The sequence below is a fragment of the Phaseolus vulgaris genome, chromosome 11, assembly GCF_000499845.2.
Source record: "Phaseolus vulgaris cultivar G19833 chromosome 11, P. vulgaris v2.0, whole genome shotgun sequence".
In the NCBI taxonomy this organism is placed as follows: domain Eukaryota; kingdom Viridiplantae; phylum Streptophyta; class Magnoliopsida; order Fabales; family Fabaceae; genus Phaseolus; species Phaseolus vulgaris.
In genome coordinates, this window is record NC_023749.2 from 6,787,485 (window position 1) to 6,808,411 (window position 20,927).

The 20,927-nt window shown below is 31.9% G+C and overlaps 2 protein-coding genes across 3 annotated transcripts; one reads left to right on the forward strand and one right to left on the reverse strand.

The window, feature by feature from the left end:
* Positions 1–303: 303 nt before the first annotated feature.
* On the forward strand, positions 304–7,324 carry LOC137810493 (isovaleryl-CoA dehydrogenase, mitochondrial). The gene is made up of 15 exons (XM_068611789.1): positions 304–541; positions 1,266–1,349; positions 1,433–1,490; positions 1,843–1,967; positions 2,056–2,100; positions 2,316–2,364; positions 2,448–2,557; positions 4,431–4,507; positions 5,067–5,117; positions 5,213–5,277; positions 5,799–5,953; positions 6,048–6,088; positions 6,169–6,223; positions 6,865–6,921; positions 7,009–7,324. The coding sequence occupies exons 1-15, from the start codon at positions 428–430 to the stop codon at positions 7,153–7,155; spliced, it is 1,233 nt and encodes a 410-aa protein (XP_068467890.1). The 5' UTR covers positions 304–427; the 3' UTR covers positions 7,156–7,324.
* A 306-nt stretch (positions 7,325–7,630) lies between these two features.
* LOC137810488 (auxin response factor 4) lies at positions 7,631–13,997 on the reverse strand. Of its 2 annotated transcripts, none has more exons than XM_068611775.1 (12): positions 13,029–13,997; positions 12,839–12,895; positions 12,433–12,618; positions 12,131–12,215; positions 11,794–11,884; positions 11,144–11,308; positions 10,667–10,786; positions 10,493–10,571; positions 9,798–9,960; positions 8,722–9,440; positions 8,443–8,633; positions 7,631–8,234 (listed from the first exon to the last, which is right to left on the reverse strand). In XM_068611775.1, exons 1-12 carry the CDS (start codon positions 13,362–13,364, stop codon positions 8,051–8,053), a joined length of 2,376 nt encoding a protein of 791 aa, XP_068467876.1. In that variant the 5' UTR covers positions 13,365–13,997; the 3' UTR covers positions 7,631–8,050. The 2 variants fall into 2 exon arrangements, with proteins under 2 accessions (XP_068467876.1, XP_068467865.1); XM_068611764.1 differs by having other exon boundaries at positions 8,722–9,443.
* Positions 13,998–20,927: the final 6,930 nt, after the last annotated feature.

Consider the following 20,927-nt stretch of genomic DNA (forward strand, 5'->3'; position numbering starts at 1 on the left):
TGGATATAAGGATTCTAACAAAACTATTTTATTTTATCATAAGTTTATTTGATCTCGTTTTTAATTTTTTTGACATGTTATCATTATGTTAGAAAATAACCTATGAATGGAAAATGCAAAAGTTTTGAGAATGAAGGACATACTTTTCTGGGAAATGTTTGGTAAGGAGAGAGAAAAGTACGATCAAACAAAGGCTTAGTGTGAAGATGATCCACGGTGGCTACCATTTCCATCCTTATCTCAATCTGCCACTGTTTGTATATTTTTATAATTTATTTATACTTATGATAATGTTTTTCACTTAGCACCAAAAACCAATATATAAGCCATGTGTAGACACCGAAGGATGGTGGCAAGAACAGCTACTTGATCCATTTTCATCTTCATTTTCGTTTTCCAACTCTGACCCATCCTTGTTGCTGCTACCATGCATAGGATCATCACCGCAAGGTCCATTTTTTCTGCTGTTTTCAGAAGCAAACCTCAACCTCACTCTGCTGCCTTTTCCACATCCTTGCTCTTCGACGAAACTCAGATACAGGTTCTTCTTATTCTGTGTTTCTTTGAAACCGGAGTCAAAATATTTGACCTTTTCATCTGGGTTTTCTTGAAACTGATGTTACTTTCAATCTGGGCTGGCTTTATTACTCGGTCGAAGAAAATTGGACTCTTGATGTAAATTATTGTATGATCAATAAATTAAGAAAAATGAACTAGTTTTTGGTAGAAACAATATTTCTTTTTGGGGGAGGGAGGAACTGTGTATCTTGTTTAGGAGAGACAATTCTGGTGCACACATGTTTGAGAACTGAATGTAGATGGCTCTGGCCCTAGCATGTGCTATTTAGCTGGGAACGCTTGCCAGAAGCATCTATTTGATTTGTTAAAGTGGGTTGAAAATGTTGAGGAGCCGTACCCTCAAAACCCTTAGTTGCATCAAATTATTTGTAATGACAACTAATTATGTGTTTTGGTTTTCAACTGGAAGAAAGCTTATCATATGTTTGGTCCAATGCAAGGAATTATTCCTTTAAAGTTTCCCTTGCAATGGTGCGTTAGCTTCCCAACGGATAACCAAACACGGCATTATTCATTTGGTTTTGTATAGTGGGTGGAAAACTTGAGAACTTTTTCTAAAAACTGTTTTCTGCTTCAAAACGTTTTAAACAATGTTTTTATTGATTCAGATGATTTTGTGTACTAGCTTCTTAAAACTTGAAGTATGTATTGTTTGTAATGATTGGAGGTTTTATTGAATGATACAGTTTAAAGAAAGTGTTTCTCAGTTTGCAACGGAAAATATTGCTCCTCATGCTTCAAAAATAGACCACACAAATTATTTCCCAAAGGTCTGTATGAGAATCTATTTTTATGATGTCAATGAACACTATAATATTTTACATGTTTTGATTTCATTTTGATGTAATTTTAGGAGGTGAACATATGGAAAAGCATGGGGGAATTTAATCTCCTTGGGATTACTGCTCCAGGTATTTCTCGCTCCAGTGCTTCCATTTTCTGGAGGGAAAATCTCCCTTTTTAGTTTTGCAAGCTGTTGGTGTTATCTGCTATCATTTGACAGTTGTTATTTTCCCTGTATATATACTGCTGTGTGATACAATTGTGAAGATAATAAATTGTAACAAAGCACAATTCATTCTGTTGCGCATAACTTCTGTATTGTTCTATGAACAGAGTCACATGGACGAGGGCCTCATGTTTTATGAAGTAGTTCTTCTTTGGGTGTTCTTAAATTTAGCTTAGTATACTTGGAATCTTTACAATATGGCCATGTCTTGTACGCCAACAGACTTTTCCTGTTCTATTTCTGCTTATTTGCAGAGGAATATGGAGGGCTTGGTCTAGGCTACTTGTATCATTGTATAGCGTTGGAAGAGATTAGCCGTGCTTCGGCATCCGTTGGTCTTTCTTATGGTGCTCATTCAAACTTGTGTGTCAATCAGCTGGTGATTGCAGAGAACTCAAGTCTTTTTCATTATTTGCTTTATGATCTTCCAATGCATCTTCAGGATTGACACCTTCTGTTTTGTTCAGGTGAGGAATGGAAGCCCTGCTCAGAAAGAGAAATATTTACCAAAGGTTCTAGTTCTTTGCAATTTAATCTTATTTATTTTCAGTGAAAAGTTTGCTGCCTTGCCCTCTTACTGATGATGCGTAGAGGATTGATTTCATCAACCAAAATGCTCGTAGTTTTCCACCCATTTCTTGTGCTAAATAGTAGTCTTTCTCAACTTTTCTGCGTCTATTTATCTGTCAATTTAAAGGCTAAACTGTTTTTCTCTTCAAATTTGAAGCTTATTTCTGGGGATCACGTTGGAGCTTTGGCAATGAGTGAGCCGAATTGTAAGATATGTGAACTTGAACAATAATCTCTTTCAATTTTAGATACTCCAAGGACCTTACAGAGTGAATGAATTTTTCTGCAGCTGGGTCAGATGTTGTCAGCATGAAATGCAAGGCTGATCGAGTAGATGGGGGCTATGTACTTAATGGGAACAAGATGTGGTGTACTAATGGGCCTGTTGCTCAAACATTAGTATGTCTCTTTAAAATTCATTTCATTTTCCTATGCTCTTTGAACTGTGACCTTGTCTGTGTTTAGTTATGACTTTGGAAAATTAATAGGTCAATGTCTGTATTTTTCGATGGACTATTTTTCCATGTGGCAGCATACCGTAATCAGGATTTGAGGACCTGACTGCAAAATAATGAAAAAAAGTTCAATATGCCCGAAGTTTTTATTGTACCATACAACAACAATAGCCTTATCCCATTAGGTGATGTCAGCTACATGAAACATGCAGTGTCATAGGGCTTGGTCAAGACCGAATTCTATAGGATACTGTTCATCATGTGTTTCTTTTTAATAATTTCTTCCAATTTCTTTCTTATTCTCCCTCTCTCTACCCCCCTTTTCATAGGGCTAAAAGCCATGCAATCTACACCTCACTTGTGCCACCAATGACCCTCTGTGGACATAATCCAACCACTTAAACTGATTTTCTATCATCTCCTCCTCAATGGGTGCCACTTTAATATCTCCTTTTATGTGATACTGTATTATGGCTTACAATAATCCAGCTTAGCATTATAATTTCTGCCCCTCGTACTTTTCTCTCATGTCCTTTTAAAATCTGGCATTCAGTACTATAGAGTATAGTCGGTTGTATAATTGTTATAAAACTTCCTTTTGAGCTTTGTAACTTGTAAGTATTGTGAGTTGTGATCACAAATAATCCTTGGTATTCTTTTACATTTTAACTTTCGAACATGAATCATGTGTGACACATTTATTAATTTCCCTATTGTGTTATAATATGAATCCCATAAACTTCAAAAATCTTGTGTTACATTTTTCTAGAAATTTTACCTACCAATCATTTCTGTGATATTTGAAAGACATATATCTCATATTTTGTAATGCATGTAATTTTGTCTATTTTTGGTGAGCACATTCGAGACTAGATTAAATAAGTAACACTTCAAAGCTGCTCCCTAATGTACATCCATCCTAGAATTTTCATTTTGTCCAAATATTCTCATACCAGTAATTACCCCATCTGATAGACAGAAGCAAATACGACATGTTGACAAAGACAGGATTGCAAGTTTGCTAGCTGTTACCCGACCCCTTTTAATTGGAAGTTTTCAGACAATTGAGGAGGGCAGTTTTTCAGACAATTGAGTTTTGTAACTGGATTAATCCAGTGGGAAGGAGAGTGCTCCTTTGTATCTTTTGTTGTATGATTGGTGAAATTAGAGAAGTTCAGTTCAGATTTACTTGTTGTTTTCTCTGACAATAGTATTGATTCCTAACACAATCACACTTGTCTTGTATAGCCCTGGATATAATGCAAACACCTTTTTTTTTTTTTTTTTTTTTTTTTCTCAAAAGCCGTTCACAACACTTACTTTTGCACAAAATAATATGCTTATTGTATGTTGATAAAAACCATAGAAAATTCTTTATCTTTGCTTTGGTTGCTTTCTATCAACCCCCATAGAAGATAAATAGATTCTATTGTAATCTTCTTGGTATAAATGCAGATTGATTCTCTTGAATCTCATTCTATTTTCTTAATTCATACTCAATAACTTCTTCCCTTAATACAAAAGTGTACGGAAGACCTTATTGCACTAAATGTGTAACGAAGAAAATGCTAAGCTAAGTATGTTATCATAAGGCCTGGATTCCAAGTACACCATCGGAACTTATATTTAATGTGGATCACATATTTTCTATTTATCCAGTGGATCTAAGAAAATCATTTTTTTGTGTTTTTGATTAGTTTCTTTACCTATGTACGAGGAAACATTGATACTCATTTAATATAAAACTAGATCTTAATATAATTCAGACATATGCTGAGAATGCATAGCACTTATTTGATTGTGTTTAATTGAATCAGGTTGTCTATGCTAAAACAGACATAGCTGCTGGGTCAAAAGGCATTACTGCATTTATCATCGAGAAGGGAATGTCTGGGTAATTGTTCTAAACATTGACAACAAGTTATACAATATTAAGTGGACAAACCTCTGTATTTGAACTTCATTAATTCATAGGAAATAATGTGACTACATGTTGTGGCCAATGAAACGATAAAGCACATGATTTTAAGCTATGATTTCACCTTTTGACAAGTGATGCTTCTCAAACTAATTGTTTTTAAATTATATCTTAAACCAAGTTTTTCTCATGTACACTCAACACTAGACTTGTTTAGTGGGACTTGCCATGTGTTATAGAAGTAATGTAAATAAAAAGTATCTGATCCTCTTAACATCTTATAGTTCAAATTTGATCCCCAAGTGAGTATACAGCTTGCAAAATTCCTTTCTGAAAAATGATGCAGAAATAAAAAGCTGTGATGAATCTTGTGATCACTCATAAATAACATGCATGCAATTTATATGCGAAGACACTGCAATTCTCACCTGGTTGAAAGGATAAAGCCTCCCTTGAATGATAGATCATTTGGTTAGTGTAGAAAGTCAAGATGAAAGAGAAAAATCTAACATTGTTTCTGTTTGACTACATACAGATTCAGTACTGCCCAGAAATTGGACAAACTTGGGATGCGAGGAAGTGATACGTATGTATGCATGTTTTGTGAGAAATTTCCTCTGTATATTCCATTCCTAACCACTTTCCCCTATTTTTACTGATAAAATGGGATTCTGGGGACAGATGTGAGCTTGTATTTGAGAATTGCTTTGTTCCAGAAGAAAATGTTCTTGGGAAAGAAGGGAAAGGTATTGCTAGTGCAGTCTTTATTATTTTTGAAGTGAAATAATTTTTATGTTGCTAAAGAAGGCTTGTTTGGGTAGACTAAAGAAAAAGATCTTGACTTTAAGTTGTCTTTTTTTAAAGAAAAAGTTATTTTTTTGCATTTGAACTCAAGTACTCATTAAAAAACCTCTAATATTGAAAGACACTTGTACTTCTACTTGCAGAAGCTGAGGATCACTATCTTCTATAATAGGCAGTAATTCATATTCCGACATTGATCCATCATGTCAACCTTTCTCTTTTCATTACCAGTAATGTAAAGAAACAAAGAAAACAGCATATTTCTTATTTTCTTATTTTTGTTAATTCTGAACCAGAATTGATTTTTAGTGGCACCATTTTCCAAGTACACTTGACTCATAAATTTGTGTAAATTAAAATATCCAAAGCAAAGCCATTTGTTTTCTCTTCTCTATTTACAATGTAAATTCTGTTATTTGTTGACTGTCAAGTATCAGCCATTACCACTTGTTCTGTGTTTCAGGAGTATATGTCATGATGTCTGGGCTGGATCTGGAGAGACTTGTTTTGGCAGCTGGTCCTCTGGGTATTATGCAGGCATGTCTTGATGTTGTTCTTCCTTATGTTCGACAAAGAGAGCAGTTTGGTCGTCCTATTGGGGAGTTTCAGTTTATACAGGTTTCCTATGAACAACATATTTTTTTTTTTCAATTATCCTGCACATTTTTTAAGTACATGAATCTTAGCTAACCACTTTATCGATTGGTTACAGGGGAAAACTGCTGACATGTATACTGCATTACAGTCCTCAAGGTATAAGATTCCAATGCCATGGTGCTCCTTTCACTTTCTAAATAAGTTTGCATAGCCGTAGATAACATTCTTCATTTCAGGTCTTATGTGTATTCTGTAGCTCGAGACTGTGACAATGGAAAGGTTGACCCAAAGGTGCATCCACATTTTTTATCTTGTTAAATTAGTTCTATTAAGCTTCATCATTGTTTTTTTTTTTTTTCTGTTTATGTAGCTACATTCATATTTTTCCATATATTTCAAGAAAGGATTAAACATTGTTTTTTGGTCTACACTCCTTTTTTTTCACCTGTTTAATTGTTTTTGGGTCTATTTTTATATAGTATAACATGAATACAGTGGCATCTGCGAGTAGTAACATTGTGATGCTGTCATGATATGGTTTAAAAGTGTAAAATAATAAATCTTGATTTTTTTATTTATTTCTGTATTTGTTCTGAACTCAATTATAATATTTCGGTTCATTACACTTTTACTCTTTTCAATAGAAACTTGGATATAATGGACTTCGTAATCATATATTGAGTAACATAACATGAAATGTTGTGTGAAGTATTTAGATGTTTGATTCTCCTCCTTTGATAAACACTGAAACAATTAGGAAACCTACCTCACTAAAAGCTAACTATTAACGGGGGGAGGGAGAACCAAACAATTAAATATTTCTCCAAACATTTCATATTACTCGATGTGAGACACACACATGTACTCCATCATAATATCCAAATCACTGCCAGTTCTCACCTTCCTTGTTTGCCTGTTCATTATGCTATCAGGATTGTGCTGGAGCCATCCTTTGTGCAGCAGAAAGAGCAACCCAGGTTGCTTTGCAGGTAAATAAGTTGCTTGCATCAGATATAGTTTCTGCTGTTGTTCTTTTATCATTTTTTAGTGCTTACCCCACCCCACCAAATGTGCAGGCTATACAGTGTTTAGGTGGGAATGGCTACGTGAATGAGTATCCTACTGGTCGTCTCCTGAGAGATGCCAAACTCTACGAGATTGGGGCAGGAACTAGTGAGATCAGAAGAATGATTATTGGACGTGAGCTCTTCAAGGAGCAATAACATGCCACCATTCCTTGCACCTTACACGATTTTAATCTTTTGGATTTTGGATAGTGCTGATCCCTTGGGATGTGGATGAAACTAATGTTACAGTCATCAAACGAGAATTATAATAACGAAAATTAATCATTGGTCCAAGGAATAAAATTTTCCATGTTATATTTTTGTATGCTTTGAAGCTCTTCACAATGATGTTACTAAGTATTTCATGTGAGATAGTCAAATCACAACATTCAGACAAGAAACGAACCATTCATGCTTTACAACTTGAGTTTGTTATCTTAATAACTGTTAGAGTATATCAAGCCATTTGTTATCAAAATTTGACTAAACTAAATTAGTTTAAAACCAGAATTCTAATGTTCCTTGGAAAATAATGCTAAAACAATGGTCGGATAAAAAAAAAATAACAGGTCTAACATTCGTAATTTGATGCCTACAGTAATGTGTTTGATATTGGACGAGGGATTACATGTTAAGGTTAAATAACGTGGTTTTTATTGAGTAATTTCTTCATGTACTTACATGAAAAAATATATTAATTGATGCATATCAAGAGTGCCTAAGCGTTTTGGGATATCAAAAGCGAATCACACCTCAAAGAGGGTTCCCAACAGTGTAATAGCACGCAACCATGGTGGAAGATTTGGAAACCATCACCATCACCATTATTCCAGAGTACGTAACTCAAGCCATAATGGCTTATTTTATGATGCAAGACTGGCCCTTATTTAGCTACTTCAGTGCACTTAATTGTCAGTCTTTTTAGCGCTGACCATGCAATTTTTTCCTGGGCCTACAAGCTCAAAGGGTAGTAACATCATAAAAACATATGTAGATTAATCTTGTACAGAGACAGGACCAGCACAATAAATATCTAAGACAACCCTGAAACTTAGACTCTAACTGCTGTTGGAGAATAATCTGGCTGACCCACAGAGGAAGACTTTGAAGCCTCCGTAATGATTGGTGCCTCTTCCAAACAGCTATGAGTGTCATCACTGATCATCCCAATTGTCATCTTTTCCACCTCTTCTTGGGTGTATATATGGATCTTGCACACCACATCACAAAACTCACTGCAGCCACATGGGAATTATTTTAATGTCACCTAGAAAGCACATCACAATAATTTGACAATAGATAGCTTACATATAATAGAATACAAGAGATATCATGTTTAAGTACATATTGAAACAGGTGATGATCATTGATAGTTGATTAAGAGGTGGAAAAAAACAGCATTCTTTCAAGTGTTGATTTGAGTCCAGGAAGAAGAATACTCACTGCCATGGGTCATCCCCCACAACCATTATGTCATTCTCACTATCAGTGTAGAGGATCCTCCATCCTTTGTCAGGATCTTTTAGGAGGCCTTCCATGCCAAATAGTCTCTCTAGTTCACTCAACAGATCATTGTAGCTGCTCAGTCTTGAAAGATCAATAGCTCTTCCAACTAAGCTGCCTTGCTTGTGAACCTTCATTTAGTGTATGTCATATACGTGTGTAAAACTTGAGAGAGAAAAAGGTATATCATAACATAATTTTCTTATCATCATCCCTCACCTTTGTGCAGCTTCTTTTAGCAGAGTTCTGTAAATTTTGGGCAGTGGTTTCCCCAGACAAAGAAAACCCGAATAGTTTGCAGGCATTTACTTTTCCCTGGACATTATTGTCATTAGGAACCCCCATATTTGCAGCCCCTAATGAAGCAGCAGCAGAAAGATTGTCCTGCAGCTTATGCTCATTTGGGAGTTCTGGTCGTCCAACTTCATTTACAATGATTCCTGCCTGAGTGGATGGTTTATTAAATGGGACATTCTCTCTCTGGAAAGTGGTGGATTTTGAGCAAAACAAACTAGCTTGACCAGCTTGGTGAATGTCCCCATAAGGAAACAATGTAGGTTGAAAGTTGGGTTTGGTTGCCTGGTGGAGGTTGAAACCCAGATTGGGCATTCCCCAAGCACCAAGGTTCAAATCAACCTTTCCTGTCAGAGATTTCAATGGACATATTTCTTGACCTTGCAAGACCCTAGGAAACCTGTTTGTTTCCACAAAGCCTGCATAACTGAAAGGGTGAACACTACTAAGCTCAGAAGAGGTAACCTTTCTTACTTCAGCTGATCCAAGATTTGGATGACTCGGAGTGCTCATCTCAAAACCTAGTGGCTTGGTTACCGTGTCACATCCATAGTAGAGTGACACAAAACCAGTATTTTCTTGACCTTGCAAGACCTTGGGTGATCTTACAGACTCATCAAAGCCCACCAACCCACTGCCTCGTGCTGCTAAATGAAACAAAGAAGAGGATGATTAGGATGGGATATATCAAGTTAACAACAGAAAAGCATTTCAGACTTAGTCTTGTTTGGATAAATTGTTCTATGAATACTTATATTAAAAGAAAATAAGAAGGTAAAATGAACTAAGTATCTTGCATAAACTAAAGCCATCATCTTATAAGCTTAACTTTTGTTAAAGCTCTTTTCATTTAACTTCTTCTCTAAGAGTTAGCCTGCATAAGTTAGTTTTAGCCCATGAAAAACTCAATACATTTTATTTCTTATGTTCTTTTCTATAAATGCTTATAGAGAAGTTTTTCCAAACAAAATCATATTATAATTTAGTGGTAGGACTAATACCAGTGATGTGGTGACTAGGTGAGGCAACCTGTAGACCTGTCCGCAGTTTCTTCAGTCTTGGGGAAGACTGAATGCTCAAGGGGGGCAGAGGAGCAGAAGGATCAATCTCCCATGGAGATACTCGGTCTTGATGATTACTCTCAAAATCCTCATCCCATCTGACCTGTTACATGTCAAGCAAGCTTACATCAATGAAGAGATCATCATGTGTTCATTCACTCAATTAATTTATCCTAGCTTTGTCTGTGGTTTGTTAATGCAACCTTCATAATAACTAGATGTGATGATATGTAAAAACAATTTAAGAGTTAGACACGAAAATTAGCAAACAGTACGTAGAAATGTTGGGAAATATGACTAGATTTCTGAGGTTCACAAAGTGGATTCACAATAATTAAGTTTGATGTTAAGAATACTTAAAGGCTCAATTATAGTATATGTTTAATTCAGTTTATTTTATAAATAATTATATTTAAAATCATCTATCACAAACATGTACTTAATATTTCTTATCCACGATTCTTCATGTGTTTCTCCAAAACTGCAAACTGAAATATGAAGAGATGAAACATGGATTTTTATGTGCCTCGTTAATCAAAAAACGATTACTAGAACATATGTTTCAGTGCAAAGTTGGGAAAACATACGAAATCACAAAGGGTACAACATAGTAATGAAACAAAATTGAACTGTACCATCAAGCACCTCCATTTTGATTTTGGCCATCTGTAAGGATCCAAATCACTAGTTGCAATCAACGTGCCACTGTTACACCTGCAAGATAGGAAGTTGATACTGTGTGAAGCCCAAAAATCATTTTGAAGGAAGACATGGGACTAAATATTTATCATTATGTTGTTGTAGTCTACCTTCTTTCTTGAGATTCATCCATTTCAAGTCTCATTTTGAATCTTGTCCCAGTGCTCAGTGGACTCTTGATGCTTTTGACATATTTTTGATATGGAACAACAAAGTCTGCATGACTTGCCCTGTATTATGTCAAATTCAAACACATTACAAATTTATTGCCAGAGTCAAAGACCAATCAAGAGTTAGCAACCAAAGGAGGAAGAGATTACGTCCCTATGAAATTAAAGACTATGTAAAAAAAAATCATTTATGAGAAGGTCAATCAGAGGAACAAAGCTAGTTAAGTAAACTCCACAGACATTATCATCTGAGTTCCCAGAAGGGACATGGGCCATGTCTGTCGAAATCAAAGTGTCCCCTATTCTTCCATCCACATTATTAGAGTGTTTCATAATCAAAATCCAAGGACAAATAATTGTAGTGAAAACTTCATACATCTTACAAAACAACAAGACATGATCAGTCAGTATTAGTACCTTGGACTGTAGAAAACATGAAACTTGCTTTTGGTGGATACTGCATTTGCCACGGAAGAAAGGACATTGGGGTAGCAGTTCTGGCTACCAATAACTGATTCAGGAAGATCATTTCTAGGTCGAACAGCTCTTCTGATTCCCAATCTCAATTCACCATTTTCACCCCTACAAAGTCATGCATAAGCACTAGCCAGTAACAAAAATGACAGATAGTTTCTTCTTTATCTGAAACTGGATTGTTAGAACTTGAAACCTCTAGTTAGATTTAACTGGCCTTCAAAGATTATAATTATCATTCATTTTTCATGCTTTCAAAGTTTGTTAGACTTAGATTATTGATTCTCATGAAAAAAGGCCATCATTTTTGGCACTATACAGTACAAGTAAGCTCCCCAATATTAATAATACAACATTAAAAAACTACCTATTAATTATTCAAATGAAAAAGGGAAAATTAATAAAATCCATGCTTCTTTGGCATTTGATGATTGCTTTCTACTAAATTATTGGGGGACCACTATTAATAATTAATAATTGAAGGTGAGAATTTTAGGTGCAGCAAGAGATTTTAAACCACAACACACATACTGCTTCAAGAGTAGCTAAACTTTCACCGTACATGAACATACTTATACTGATAGATATATTACCTTAGAAAGAGTACTGCATCACCAGAAACAAGATTCTTTTGGCTTACAAAAATACTCCAGCCAGTAGTGAGTAGATGCCGCCTTGGCTGACCTGAAATATTACCACATCGATTTTTTGTACCAATTAGTGTGTTTGGTTTAGATCTAAGTAGAATTGATTTTGAACAGTTGAGCATGATTTAGATGTATGTCCAAGTTAATTTTAGCCACAAATTTTATATTAGAATGTTCTACAGTGTCATAAATTGATTCTCAATGTGAATCAAATGTGGCCTTATTAGTCAATATATGAAGTCACATACTCACACCTCACACCTAGTTTTTCAAATTACATTACCTCGGTAAATGTGACGAAACTTCCACTCCACACCATGCAGGTCTTTGGCAACAAGCTCTTGTGAAGGCCTCTGCTGCTTATAATCCTGTAGCAGTAAACGTAAACAGATAGTTCACCAACTTAATCAAGGATATACAATCAAATTTTTGCACTTGAATAGAATCTTTCTCATCTAACTTTTCCAACAGTTGAGATGCATAAAGTTTAGTTTAACTTATGGAAGAAATTTGATATATTTTACTTTTCATTTTCTTTTTTATAAGTGTTAATACTTAATATTATGCTGTTGAAAGATGCCACACCAAAGGAGGAAAACAGTCTTCAGCAGCTCTACGAGGAACAGAAAAGCCCCCATGTGTGCTGGTATCCGAGGCAGTTAGTGTTTTGCAAAACATGTGAGGGGTTGATTTAGTTGGTGATCTTTCATCTCCCTCCTCTTCTGCTCCAAATTCCTCAAGTTCTTTGCCCTCTGAATTCATCCCTTCCAACTGAAAAGAATCCAGTGTATTCAGAATTATTTGAGGTGATACTTTAAAGGAACAATTGGTGCATCATTTAACATTTTAAGCTCAGAAAATATCCCTTCTTCTAATTAAACAATGAAAGAAGCTAAAAAATTAACTAGTCCCCCCTGAAGATGCATCAAATTCCAACCCTAACAAGTTAGAAACACACCAAAACATAAATAACTTCAAAATGAAAACCAACCTCGGCCTGAGGAAGCAAAGTAACCTGTGTATAAACCTCATCATTCTCCTTGTTGGCCTGTTCCGGAAAGTGACAATTTAGCAAAACAAAATGAACAATAGAGGCAATGCAAGGAGCAAGTAAATGGCAACATGTCAAAATGAAATTCAGTAAAACAAGAGTGAATCTAAGAGGAGAATTCAGCACTCACAAGTAGCTGGACATTGACAACCCTGCAAAAGATCTGTGGCTGAAGATCGTAAGAGGGAATCTCCATTGGTGTGAAAGGAGAGAAAGAGGCAACCTGTTCTAAGTGACCTTGTGGAAAATAGACCACTACATTTCCTTTCTTGGGAAGAGAAGTGAGGGGGCCAGCACAAGCATGCCAAAGCTCAAGGTAAGAAGAGGATACACGAGCTGAAGAGGAACTAGAAGATGAAGAAGTGGAAGAGGACCAACAACTAACACCAGCATCTTTCTCACATTCCCTATCACAGAATGCATTTTTCTCAACCTCAGTCACTTCATGGTTCAGATCAAATTCCATGAACACCTAGTGGTGTAGGCTCTTGAGAGACTCAAATGGAAGGCAAAAGTACAAACAAGCAACCAAAACACCCCGACCAGAAAATTCACAGCTTCAAGGGAGGGAAAGAGTGTCAGCAAGTGGAATTGAGAAAAGGAAACCCCAGAAAGTGGAAAGCATAAATACCACGGAAAGGAGGTTAATTTATGAGAAAGAATTCATATTTGGAGGGGCACCACAGTGTTAAATCAAGGGGAGAGTGGAAGTGGATGAACAGAAAACAACAAGAAAAGTCATGTTGAGAAGGATACCCAGACAGGATTTAAAGATAAGAAAAGAAGGAAGAGAGTAGAAAGAGAGAAGAATATTAAATAATAACAAGAAATTCAACGTATGATTCCACCCCCATTTGCAGGTACTGAGAAGGGGGAGCAGAAGGAGCAGACATAGACAATTGCATAGGAAGCACATAAGCAAAAGGCAAGAAAAGCCAATGTGGTAGTGGCTTTTGGATTTAGACTGTTAAGAGTCATAGAGATAGAGTGAGAAGAAGAGAGATAGAGAGATATTGTGTATGTGTGTTGGGTGGGGGGACAGGCTTAAGACAGTACAGAACCCACACTCCCCCACACTCACTCTCCTTTGCTTTGCCTTAGCTTTTATTCATTTTTCATCTTCTTTATTCATAATTTGTTTCACTGTGTTTGTGGGGATCATTGATTCAGGCCCTCCCCCTAGACAACATAAGTTAATGTACAAGATAAATAAACAAACAATCATTAACAAGGTTTCTTTCTCTCTCTCTCTCTTTTTATCTCCAAAAAAAGACAATTCCAAGAAAAACACAATCTGACAACTCAACCTACAACATAGGTTAATGACTTTCAAGGTATAAGGTAAAAAAATACTTACTATTAGGTGTATAGTAGCATGTATTGGTTATATAAAATATGCATTAATAAGTTAGTAATGGTTTTCAGTTGATTTGATATGATTTGGAGGCGTGTAACACGAATATCCGACAAATAGAGCCATAGCTACAGTGTTTCATTTAATAAAAGGAAAGTGAGAGGGTTAGGGTCTTTATCTCTCTCTCTCTCTCTCTCTGACTGTGAAAATGTGTGAAGAAATGCAGTGAAGTGTGGTGTTGTGAGGGTTTTGGCAGCAACTGTCATAGACTTGGATTAGTTGTCAAAAACCCTTTCCACTACCTACTGCACTCCTTTACAACACATCTCAATTCTCCTCTCACAAACAAAAACCCTTTTTTCATCACTGCTTCTGCATAATTTCACCACCACCTCTGTAATATCTGATTCAACCAAAGCTAAAAACAAGATTAAATCAAATATTATTTTACTTTTAGTTTTTCTAGTTGTTTGTTTTCTCTTCAACTAATTTTGAAATGCACCCTCTGGTTTTGCTTTTTCTCACATTAATTGTTTGCAGACTTATCTATTTTCCAGTAGTTTAAAATGAAAAATAATGTATTTAGATATTAGAAAGAAAAAAAAGAACAATTCTTTTAAGAAAATATACATTTATAAAAAATTAAAGCTGTTTTTTTTATATTTAAAGGGAATAAAATATTTTTTATGAATTATTAATAAAAAATACTTATTATACATAAAAAAAAACTACACCCATTATTCATTATATAGGTTATCTAAATTACTTTTATTTAAAATAATCAAGACAAATCCAACAATAATATAAAACATTATCCCATTTCTGAATTAATTTATTTACCATTTCTGTCCAGAAATATTATAATATGCTTCAAAAAAATTTACACATTTCCATTTGAGAAATTTTAAAATGTGCTTCAAAATTAAAGTTATTTTTTAGTTTGACCTTTAGTCAAATTACTTTGACCTTGACTTTAATCCGATTACACCCTTTATTGAATATCTGTTCTCCACTTATATAAATAAAACATGTTCATTGGATTAAAATATAAATAAATTCCAATTTCCAAAAAGTTATTTAATGTTGTCATTTTAAAAATACTTTTATATTTAATTATATCTAATAAATATGATTAAGAGTAATTTTATTATTTTTTTAACTTTTTGCTTTGATTCATCACTGAGTAGAGAGAAATTATTCGTAGACTTAATTGTGATGATAAAACGAAAAGTAAATTATACTCTAATCCGTTAAATATAATTGAATTTGATTTTTAGTGTTTTTTTTTTGGGTAGTTTTGAAATTTTTTTAAATGGTCTGTTACTATTAATTTACTAACATGTGATATACTTCTAAATATACCATGTTTTGTACGACATTTCTAAATACTATTGCTAACTGACAATAACACTATTTAGAAAAAAAGTATGTATGAATCAAAATTAATCATTTTAAAAAGGTAAAAGTGCATTTTCATTCAATTTTTAGTATATATTAATATAGTCCCATTTTTGTATTTTGTTTCATGAGTTTTTAGGAATATTGTAAATTATTGATACTGAATGATGCTCATCTAGTTAGAATATAAATAAGTATAATGATGTTTTAACATTTTTATTCTTGATTAAAAAAAGGAAAACTTGGATTTCATTAAAATTTTAAGCAATATTGCTAAAGAAGTTATTAAAAAACTGAAATATATATTTATAATATTTGAATTTTTTTTAATATTTGGTGATTTAATTACTATGTTCTATTCTTAGGAAAGCAACAGAATTTTCAAAGTTCAATACTAATAGCATCTCTATATAAAAAAAATTATAAGACTTTAAGAGGGAGTTTTATGATGTCATATCATTTTTTTTAAATCAAGTATTTGTTTAATTATGAGGTATTGTAAAAATATTAGATAATTTTGTATTTTGTATATGATAGTTTATATAATAACAATTTGTGGAACATTAAAAGTTCATTTTATAGCTTCCTTCTAAAATATAAGTTAACTTATCAGCTACAAGTAGTCCAACCTAAATATAGTGTGGTCCTAAACAAATTGATAATATATATATATATATATATATATATATATATATATATATATTATTATTACACCCAACACTTTCTTTTACTCCGAGAACAATAAAGTTTGAATTTAAAAAGTGCACGTATAAACTATCTAAATTTTTTTATTACTAGGTTTTAGCACCCTTATGTATCATTGTCTAGTTTCATATGATTGAGTCACATGAACCATAACCTTAAATTAATATTCTTTCATTTATGTGTTAATCATTAACTTCATTTATCAATGTACATTTACAAGTATACAATCTTTTTACTCTATTTCGTTTTCAATTAAAAAAATCATTAAATAAAAAATAATTTTAAAAATAATAATAAATTAATTATTATATTAACTAAATTAAATATTATTTAAAAATTAAAAAATTATTAGTATCTAAATTAGTTTTTATTATTGATAAAATTTATAAACCAATCTCTAAAATAGTATTCGGTGTTGTTGTAAACATATCTATTATTGTCTTAAACTTCCCGTGATTTAAATGTCATCCAATTAACTACAAAAAATTTAGTTACTAATTATTTTATATTTTAAAATTGATTATTGACCAAATAAAGTTTTTTTTACCCACAAGAAAGAATAAATAAATATGAATTATTTTAGGGATGATCCAACTCTATTACAAATCAAATCAGAAATAATCAACTACTTTACTCAACTAAACTTAAACTACTAAACATATAAACATAATAACATTGTATAATCGTCCTACTCAAATTAAAAATTTATAAAATCAAAAGCTTTTAATCATAAACAAACATATCGACGAGTCTAAAAATCAATCCAACTAGCAAAATCAGAAATTAGTTCAAAGAAGAAGTTATCGAAATAAAGTAATTATTCACTAAGTAAAGTATGGCATTGTTAATTTTGAGTAATATGTTAGAAGAAAGATAGGCATATATATAGATTCATATATGTACAAACGGATAGAAAACAAATGGACATGGACATAACCTAAAGGTTTGTCTAAAGTGACACAAGTTTTTAGTTCCCAAAAAAAAAAGAATGATGCAAGTTTGAGAGGAAGGTGGTTTGGTCCACATCAAAAGCGGGGATATACATGAGATTGAACGAAAACTCAGGAGATGGAATGATTTATCTCTTTTGGTGTGCAAATATGAAATGTAAAATAAAACCTAAAAAAAGAATCAAACCATTCAGTTTTATGCTTTTCAAATTGTACCCGACAACAACTATATATCTCACTCTTTGCTACACCAACTTTTAATTCCTTATCATTAATGTCATATATTTAAGGCCTCATTCTTAATCCTTTTAATTTTTCAAGACCTTTTCGCCATCAAATATTCCACAACACAACACCTCATCATCCTATCTAAACTACTTTTTAATTTGGACTTTTTTTCTATTGCCATGAAAATATTTAACGTCTTATCAATAGTCAGATATAAGATTCTTTCGATTAAATATTTTAAACATTGAATTATATTTTTTAATGGTTATAATAGATGATATAATAAATTCAACAAATTTTATTAAAGTAAACTATGATACGAAATAAGTTAAAGTTTAATTTATTATTACAAAATTGACGTAGTAAAGTAAGATTTGTCTCTGTTTATAAACTATAATTTACTCTTATTTATAGTAAATGTGAAGTTTCTAACAACAATATCTTCAAAATAGTTTATAAGATTTCAAAATAGTTTATAAGATTTGAACATGATATAAATCAATGCATCTTAGTATTTTTAAGAATGTTAAAATAATGTTTTTTCTTTATTAATACAGTGTTTGTTATAATCATGCTACACATTAACTTTATCTATTTTAAGTATGACTACGAATTCATTTAAAATCAGCATAAACTATAGGAAAATAGGAAAATGAAACTTTTTATGTATATTTGTTAAAATTGTTTTAATAAAAATTTGATTAAAGTTTTTATATCGTTTGTTTTGATCAAATCATCTATCATTTTTCATGTAATTATCTTCATAATAGGTACTAAATTGTTTTCTCTACATCATTTATAACTTTTTAATATGTTATCAGAGTTCGTCTAGTTTAACTTTTAAACTTAAAAGTGAAGTATTGTTCACATATTTTCTCCAACTATTTTAGGGATGATTTACAAGAATTAGTTTTAGTAGTTATTTTTTTTATAAATATGACTTTGTACGAATGGTTATAATCAAGCTAAAGTTGTGAGTTTAATGTAAGAAAAATATTGAGTTATAAAATTTGTTTTTGGTAAATTTTTTATTATGAATGTAAATTAAAGTCAATTAACACTTCAACTTAATCGTATTAAATTTCTCTATATATTTGACCGTTTAATTATTTTTGTGGATTTTTCTTTAGAATCTATTATTTATTTGTATTGATAGAAAGTTTATTGAATTTATGAGCTATTTCAAATTATTTGCTTCCTGTATTGAACTAGGAAAGGCATGCTTAAATACTAGTTCATATTAATTTCCTTCATGGTGGAGTTAGAAAATGAGTTATTATGTGCTCTACATGACCCACTTTTCTCGTTCTGTAAAAGAGATTAGACATTCATTAATTGATCTTGAGAATTTCATTTAAATATGAAAAATGATTAAATGTTTAACATTATTAATCTATAAACTGTTTAAGATTTTATTCTAAACAATATAATAATTTTACACATTAATTAAAGCGCACACACACATTTTTTTAAATTGTGTCAATGCATGATAACACGACAGATTGTATTTCAAGTCAAACTCTGACTTTTAATTATTAAAAGTGGTGTGAAATGTTCAAGTTTAAGGAATCTTTTGCCTCTGGATATGTTTAGCATTTAAGTAACATTCTTTTACTTTAAAAATCCTCTTTTGTATTGAAATCCACTTTGTAATTTCTTTAGTAAAGAATAACACTTCTAATTTTTTTTAACTTCCAAAAATATTATTGTTTTATATATATAAAAAAGTGTTTCGACCTTCTAGAAAAAATATATTTAAATAAAATAATTAATTCAACATCATTTAATAATATTATTATTTTAGTACCACATTGTTAAGAGTTGATCAAATCCAGTTTATATACTTCTTCCTCCTCTAATTTAACATCATGTTTTCTAAAAACAAAATCGTCCGACCTCCAAAATAAATAATACATTAAATGTTGTGATTGATCTAACAATACTATCTTACAAATTTAAGATAATAAGATAATAGTACTTTTTTTAGCAAAATATTCTATCTATGCCAACTTTTATTAAAAGAATAAATGGTTTTTATTTTCTTAATTTTTTAAAAATGTTTTGAATTTATAAATTTTTAGAAATAATTATTTCAGTCTTAAATATTGTAAATTTTTTGTTTGCATGATTGATAATTAGATTCTTTTACATAATAAAATATTTTAATTTTGTGTATCATCAACTAAACTAATAAAAGTTTATTTTCTTTCAAAATATTCACCATGACAACGTTTCGATGGAAAACGTTTAGAAGGGACTAAACAGATTTTTCTTTTTCAAATTGCAAAAATAAAAAAAAATCAAATTTAAATATTAAATATATAACTATAATATTTTATGTTTTCATTGGCTTCTCTAATATGCATTCCCAGATTCTATATTTCGTAACTTTTCCATTTTAACTTTTCATTGGTTTCTCTATGTTTTCTTCTTCTACTCTTTTATTCTTATTATTGTTAACCTATTATTTGCCTTGCATTTGCAGTCACAAGAAGCCAACCACCTTCAAGCTTCAGTCACCACTTTTGTTTGTTCCTTTTCCTTTCTTTTATATAATTTATTATTTTCTTTATTTAATGCTTTTTCTGTAATTAGAGTATTCAATAGACATTGTCTTTTGTCTTCCATGTTATATGTTTTCTAACAAATAAAGTCTAATAATTTGGAATGGTTTTATACAAATGTGAATAGTGGAAAATTTTGTATTTTTGTATCATGTGCGAAAGAAGCTTAATCCACCTCACAAATTTTGTTCTTAGATGCTGTGAAGACTTCAAAAATTAATCTTATAATATTTATACAATTTTATCTAGAAAAACTCCACAACAAATAATCTTGAACAATAGATTGGATCTTAAAACTTATAGTGATGTTCTTAGGGCACGTTGTTACATGCTTGACATTTCAAGTTTGTGCTTTTAGAAAACATGATAAAACAATGACATCTACACATTGATGTAATTTTCTTGAAAATTGAAAATTTGGCGTTTTATAATAAAGAGATAGGTGAAATGATATTGAAAAATGCTTATCCAACGATATTTTAATTGTTGTCCAATAACCAGATCTCTTGAGTTTTCAAATAAATGAATTTCACTCAACAAAATAAAATGGTTGTTGAATGAATACTATGCAAAAATTGGTTACAAATGCTTTGCATGTTGAATGAATACTCTGCAAAAATCAATTATAAATATATAGGTTGTGCCATATTGCTCTAAAAATATTCCAATTCATTTCTCATACATATAATTGAGTATTTCTTTTAAATAAAATCATCTTGAACCAATTGGATACACTTGCAACATTTTACATTTTAACTACCAAAATATGCAACATATCCAATTTAACTAAATTCACTTAAATAAGTATGATTTGAAGCATCTAGTAATGC

Excerpts from the sequence above, each read along its gene's own strand:
- LOC137810493 (XM_068611789.1), top strand. The coding sequence starts at position 428 with ATGCATAGGATCATCACCGCAAGGTCCATTTTTTCTGCTGTTTTCAGA. Across the intron at positions 1,968-2,055 it reads ACTTGTGTGTCAATCAGCTG|GTGAGGAATGGAAGCCCTGC; the intron begins GTGATTGCAGAG and ends TGTTTTGTTCAG. Across the intron at positions 5,954-6,047 it reads GGGAGTTTCAGTTTATACAG|GGGAAAACTGCTGACATGTA; the intron begins GTTTCCTATGAA and ends GATTGGTTACAG.
- LOC137810488 (XM_068611764.1), bottom strand. The coding sequence starts at position 13,364 with ATGGAATTTGATCTGAACCATGAAGTGACTGAGGTTGAGAAAAATGCA. Across the intron at positions 12,896-13,028 it reads TTGTCAATGTCCAGCTACTT|GCCAACAAGGAGAATGATGA; the intron begins GTGAGTGCTGAA and ends TTTCCGGAACAG. Across the intron at positions 10,787-11,143 it reads CATGTTTTCTACAGTCCAAG|GGCAAGTCATGCAGACTTTG; the intron begins GTACTAATACTG and ends GACATAATACAG.